This window comes from Atta colombica, unplaced genomic scaffold (genome assembly GCF_001594045.1).
Source record: "Atta colombica isolate Treedump-2 unplaced genomic scaffold, Acol1.0 scaffold198, whole genome shotgun sequence".
In the NCBI taxonomy this organism is placed as follows: Eukaryota; Metazoa; Arthropoda; class Insecta; order Hymenoptera; family Formicidae; genus Atta; species Atta colombica.
Window position 1 is genome coordinate 5383959 of NW_017259291.1, and position 7275 is coordinate 5391233.

General features: G+C 35.4%; 1 protein-coding gene across 3 annotated transcripts in view; it reads right to left on the reverse strand.

Annotated features, from left to right (window-relative positions):
- Positions 1–7275, reverse strand: part of LOC108686887 (carbonic anhydrase 2) — a 16097-nt gene that overhangs the window by 3006 nt on the left and 5816 nt on the right. For all 3 annotated transcript variants that reach the window (XR_001931724.1, XM_018192389.1, XM_018192388.1), the window contains exons 2-5: positions 5949–6149; positions 3841–3962; positions 1956–2051; positions 602–716 (exon numbers count right to left, since the gene is read on the reverse strand). Coding sequence is in view for 2 of the 3 variants with exons in the window: in XM_018192389.1 (XP_018047878.1) it covers positions 602–716; positions 1956–2051; positions 3841–3962; positions 5949–6149 (534 nt within the window). In the remaining variant the exon portion in view is untranslated. The remainder of the gene's footprint in view (positions 1–601; positions 717–1955; positions 2052–3840; positions 3963–5948; positions 6150–7275) is intronic.

Here is a 7275-nt window from a genome sequence, read left to right on the forward strand (position 1 = left end):
TGTAAGTATTTTATATTTTATATATTTAGAAATAATACACGGAAAAAAAATTAATTGGATGATACAACAAACCTATAATTTATTACACGAATTCAACATCGATAACTAAGAAGATTTGATTGGTTTAACAAATCACTAATGTTATTCAGCTGTCAACTTTGCTATTTTAATATGAAAATTAACTGTCTGTATATTACGACTGTAGATTTGTTGAATCAGTAAAGTTTTCAGCTGTGTTTTTTTCCGTGTATATATAATATATAATATATATATGTATATATATATATATGTATAAATGTTTATATATACAAATAAATTGGACAGATAAGATGGAAAGAATTTCACTTTCTAATTTCTGATGTCGCAGTCCATCAGAGCTGTTTTTTGTTCAAATTAATTAATAAGTTAAGATAACTGTAGATTACGTTAAGATTGATTCGATTCGATTAACTTGCGCAAATAGATTTAAGCTACAATTGAATATTACGGGAGAAATAACAAGAACATATATCACAAACACTATGCATCGACGAGTAGACGGAATATTTGATCAAAGAGACGATCACTAAATTACCCGGACGATCATTTGGTTGTAACTTACCAGGAAGAAGTTTACCGGGATCGATAGGTTCCGTAATTCCTACAACTTCGTCCTTGTGCGAAACATACGGCAACAATCGCGCAATCTTGTCCATTTCTTCATGAGTCTTGCCGACCTAGAAGCAAATCTCTTTCACTTTTCTTTCTTTTCGATTATAAGGATACGCTTTTTCGCGTGGTTGAGACATACTCAAGCCGTTCTCTCTGAAACTCTAACTATTCCCAATTAAATCTTCCGATCGATAAAAAGGATATCGCATATCCCAAATCTAAGTTCTAAAACTTCTACATAATTTTCTAAAAAAAAATAAATTTAGCGAATCGTTAACAGGCTCAAGAATTCATTGCGAAGTTAAAAGATAATCCCCTTATCGAATATTTTGAAGTATAGTGACTGTAATGACCGCAAAGCTGCATGTATGAGGAACAAATAAGCATGATAAAAACGGTCGACATTGAGCCGTTGATTACGTAATGTCATTTTTAGAATTGTGTCTGGCACATTGTCACCGTTACACGTGGCACATAAATTTTCTTCGATACATGTATTTCCCTTACGTTCTTATACGACGTGAACATTTCGAAGCAGTGCGACATTACATAATCGCGATGCACATCGCGAGGAAAGTTCGTGCCACGAGATCTTTCTGCTCTCTGAAGATTATCGCGTCCGTTTTTGTAACGCAATGTCGCATCTTCGTCGGCGAGAAGTGTATCATTTGCACGAATAGAATTTTGCAATTGCGACCCTCGCGTTCTTCATGAGATAGCCGCGCAGCTGCAACCTAAATATTAGACACACAAAGCGCTGTGCAAAGCGGAAGAAGGTAATTGCTGTTGCACGCGATATTCTTTCGCCACAAAACGAAATGCAAACGATAGCGTCACATACGCGTCTAACGAAAACGTACATTTTGCGTGTCTCGTTTCGAGTCTGATACAATGACGGCGTAATTATGCCTGTGTCTCGTGTTTATATAATCGACGATCGGCGGCGTACTTCCACAGGGATTCTGTTTGTGCAGTTTATGTTTTATGTAAAAAAGTTTAAACTATAGGCAGATTCATATACGAATTAGAATCCCGAGTGGAAGAGGTGTGGCTTCTGCGGACATATACTTGTATGATATTTTACGAAGATATTAAATATTTAAGATGCAAGATGCTATCACTTTCCATAAAAGCTAAGATAAAAAATATAATTTTTTATGTTTAATATCTATATTAGTGTAAATAAATTAAAATAGAGTTGTAATTAGATTTATTCTAATTGTATATAAGGAAATTTTATTTTAATTATATAAATTATTTTTAAATATTAATTTCATCTAATAAAACACTAAGACACTACGAACCTTAAGAAAGACTCCCAGAACGGCCAGACCATCAGAAGCTTTCGCAGCTTCGGCGAAGGTTTTGTATTTGCTGGTATTCCAGTGCACAAGATGTAACTGAAAGCAATGTTTTTACACTCCAATGAATCTAAATCGTTGCCTATTAAGTCTAATAGCAGACAATCAGGGAGGAGCGGAATGGCAGGTTGACTGGAGCTAACGAGTACTTAATCTCTCCAAATAGCCAATTAAGAAATATCAATTTCTGTATTTGTATCGTCAAAGAAATCCAATGATTATGTTTGACATTTATTAATAATATCTTGTCTCGTTTCGATCAGCTTTAACATTTAAAATATTCTTCTTGACCGCGATTTACATCACTTGATCGCAAAGAAACTCCATCAATAAATGATAATTGCATATGATGGGTAGTCGTTAGAGAAATTATGTAATCAGTGCGGTATCTAGAAACTCTTTCTGAAATCCTACGGATATCCGTGCATCCGATCGACCCGGTTTTCCAGATGCGGAATCGTTATGAGCGAATAGTTTATATCACCATGTAGAGTCTCGCGATGGAAGGAACGTTGCGTCGCAAGACTTCCTGACTAGGAAGGAGCGCATCCGAAGGAAGGGAAGACGTGCGTAGTATTTGAATGCGAAGTCATTACGATAATCAATTGATTCACTAATGCGTTTAAGATTGGATTGTTTAAATTAACATTGAGTTCAGGCCGGAAAGTCGCCTATTAAGCAGTACATTGCATTCCAAAAGAAATCGAAATCGTTCAGGAAAGGAGTTTCGCATCGTATTCGAGACGCATAATCTTAAACAATGTCGACGATTATATCTATTACGTATATTGTATATCAAAGAAATTTTCCATACATCAGACAGTTATCAATATTTTCTTGATCTTTTCTGACAGCAGGTTGAAGTCAACTATTCATAATAGATTAGAGACCTGATTGCCGCATATTTGATTACATAATCAATAATGACTTAATCGCGAGTTGAGCAAAATCGAATGTATTTTACGCTCGTGAGATAACAAGATCAAGCTTTCGAGATAAGCTCGTCCATCCCGGAATCATATCGAGAAGAGTGTTCAGGAAATACGCAATTTTCTGTCTGGTTAATTATTAGTATCCTTTTTACAATTCATGAATGGGTGTTTGTTCAAGAATTCTTTCGATGTCAAACGCGCATATGTCGTTACGCGAGTCAGCTATTATTCGCGCACACGAGTGGCAATTTCGATGATAATGTTCATTATCGTTTCACCTCGTGAGCGTTTGTTATTTTTTTCCTTAGTCGCAAACCGATAAAAACGCGGCTTTGTGGTGAACTGCACGTACAGCTGCCAGAACATAAAAAAAAAAATCTTTGACACATCGTTGGCATTTTATCAATGCGACGTATATGACGATAATAGCGTATTATTTATGAGATAACTGAGATGTCCGCGTAATTATATTATTAATGTATATCTGTTAGTAATTAGAGTCTCTGTACCGCGTTTGCACACTTCATCAAGTTTTATTTATATCCGCAAAAAAGAGCCATCTTTCTCGCATCGCTCATAACAGTGTTGTGGGCGACTAATAACTAAGACTAGAGCCTCGGTTTATCCTCGGTAAAATGATCGTGCTAATAAATCGCACACGGCGATTCTCGGACAAGGTCGATGTCATAAGCTCCGTGGATGATCGCAAAGAGTGAATCATACTCGATGTGACTGGATTGCTAATAAACTGCTAATAACTGCTTTTGGCTATCATTGGGATAATTGCACTCGTTTGAGTCGTTAAAATCTAGTTAGCTGAGCGAACGGTTCCAAAGGTGCGAATAAAGGCGACGCTTTGGGAAGAGATATTATATTCCATTACTAATGTTTTGTACCTCTCCGGCGAAGGCTTGTCCGTCAACTGTATGTTCGGATCCCCTGGAATCGCTGCATCCCCAGTGACAGTGATATTGCTCTAGTTTGTAGACGTCGTCCATCAGCGGTCCGCCGCTCAAAACTGTCGATAACAAAAAAAAATCGAGATATAATATTAGATGATATATACAATATGATAATACTGCGAGATAAGATGCGAATGAATGGGTAAACGTCTAAATTGGATCCACGTAAACGTGGAAATTTTCGGCAGCACGGTTCTTCGAGTCACGAACGGACGTAACGTCAGGCTAGTGGCACAGACCGCTTTATTACAGGATACGCTTGATTAGCCAAACCACGCGGACGAGAGCTATAACGAGAGAAGATCATTGCATTTGTACCGCGTGACTTATTTGCGTCACGACGTATTTTATTATTTTGTGTCTCGCCTCTGTTTAGACTACGATAATAAATTGTTAGAGAAAATTCGGAGCGCCAAGTCTACGTTCTCTCTCGCGGAATTTTCCGAGTGTAAATAAGACTCTAAAATTATTATGTACAGCAGGTGTGATAAAAACTTTGATATATTATGAGATGTATTATGTGAACTCTGAAAATTATTTCAGATCTAAAAAAAAAAAAAAAATTTTAAAACATGTCGCTTTAGAAAAATTATATATTTTAAGATTAGTATTGCTATTCTCCCTCTTATTTTGCAATTTGGAATATTATTAAAGTAAAATTTTTGTATGTTGAATTCCTCGAAAAGTCTCTGCTTGTAGCGAGTGTCTACGAAGTGACATCGTGACTTTATTATCGCAATATTCTATCTATTGTTTTGTGTCACATATTGTTGTATAGAACGTTCTGCTCCGCTTCGTGCACACCACATATGAATACACATAATGCACCACGGCACGGTCGTCCTCATTTCGAATACACCCCCCCTCCCCCCGAGTAGTCGGCGAAGGTAAAAGCCCTCCCTAAGTGGCACGAAGTCGACAGTGAAACCTTTGTAACGAAATATGAGATCGGATATAGTCGCGCGAGAATTCTCCTGTAGCCGCATGTAATTTCGGAATACACAACACCGTGACAAAACAAATCGCATCGCGTTCGTTCCTTATGTAACGTGCATGATGCACGAAATTAATAAAAAGTATTGTGTAACGTATTCATGCGGAAAGAGAGCTCTTTTATATGACTCGCCACAAAAGCTACGAATTTAACGGCTTTAATCACACGATGCATTCACTACCGTTGCCAACATTAATGTTTACAGAAATACACTTAAGATGGAATGCGAGACCGAGTATCATGAACACAATCATCTAAAATTATATTGAATCACTCCATCACTGGATTACAAACGTCGCTACGCGATGGTTTCGCAACGCGTCGCACTTTGTAGCCGCGATGATCTGCAATTCAAAGTTTAGACCGCAGCTTTAGATTTGCCCTTGTAAAAAAATTTGTTCGCTCGTATTTATAAAGTGTTAATCACCTCATGATCGTCATCAATTGTCATTAAGGATGTATAATATAAGGATGTATAATATATATCATATCTGCAAAAAGTGGAATTGGAAATGTATACTTTCCATATAAAAAAATAAATATATATATATAGATGAAATAGTTGACTAAGGATAATATTTACATTTAACAATACAATTTTGATTGAAATGACATTTTTATAATTTCATCTTAATTATTTTTTTGAAAACAGCTTCTAAATTGCCAAAAACTTTTTATATAATATTATACTTTCAAACACAATATATAGAAAAAAAGTAATTTTTTAATAATTCTTTTATCTTGTTAAAAAACATTCAATACATTCTTAAATTATATTGGATTGTCCGGAAAGTTCGTGCCGACTAATCTATATAATTTAATAAATGTATACTAAAATTTAAATCTTCTGCGTTTCAATTTTCCTTCAAAATCGGCACGAATTTTCCGGACAACCCAATACTGTGTATCTATAATAGTGTTTTTTGGATATTGTTCGTGCCGCGAATCATAAATCGTATAAATATTAATCGCAGAAGGCAAAAGAGAAAAGAGGTGAAAAAAAAAAGATAGAAGGAGATTTCGCGAGATTCTAAATTGCGATACTCACATGTGCCCTCGCCATCGGTGTCCACTCGCCAGCAGTAACCGGGATTGACCAACTTCCTGGATGCTGTGGCGGGATATTTCCAACGCAGAGGCTTGCTACTTAAAGCCTCGTGATCGGATTCCACTCGCTTGGTCTCAATGTTTACCGGGCTCTGCCTGGATCCGGCTGCCATGGGGAATTTCGTTACCCACGTGCTAGGTCCTGCAACATTACATTAAAAATTAAAAAAAATTAAAAAAAAAATTAGATTACATTAATATTAACCGGATAATGAGGATTAATACGCAAGCAATGAATTTCAACGAATCTAGTGATAAGAAGAGCGGACATAAGATAGACAATCTGTGTGTTTTTTTCTTATAATCGCTTACAATCAATTCATGAATATAAATTGCGATAAGAATGGCACGCGTATATCGTGATAACAAGATAATACTACTCGATGATATGAGCTTAACTCAAGCTTAAACAAATGAAGAAAGTTCGCACGCCAAGCTCTTGAACAAGAAACAAACTCTTTATCACGGTTCACGTCACGTGCTGATAATAGATTCAAGTTTACACTTATCGAAATTCCGGTCTACATGTCCAACTACCTTCATTACTATATAAAGTCTGTTCTTTCTATTTAATGCGCAATGAGAATAATTTGCGCAAGAATAATATTTATTATATTACGATTTAACGAGGCAATAAGCGACTTAAAAATAATTCATGGCATGAAGGCTGTGTCGAAATTATATATAATTTATTATACATTCAATAAATTTAAAATGTTATTAAAAATTAGTATCTGTGGATATTAGACTGAATGTCAATTTCGACAACAAAAAAGAGTTGATCAAGCATATTATAATAATCTCGTGTATATCTGGCGACGTGCGTCACGTGTCGACATTAATCTTTCTTTATTGAGGCACGTGATTCCGTTTGTTTGCTTTGTAATTTATACATGTTGAACGCCGTTTTAACATTCGAAAGATTGAGAGTGCTAAAAAGAATTAACACATAAATTAAACAAATTAATCGATTAATTAATGCTATAATGATATTTGTAACATCCGAACCATCACTGATTTCCGCGAAATCACATTTAATTATGAGGTCATCATGTAATATAATATATTTGTGCGAATCACATAAACAAGCATTATAACACGTGATGACCTCGTAATTACCTGACTCGAAGTTGGAGTCAATTAATCGTCATCAGAATTCAATTAAATTCACGGAATTAAATTAATTTTGATTCGTTTCATCATATTACATGCAAACTTATGAAGTTCTATATAAGAAAAAAATGAAAGAGATTTTATATGTATATATA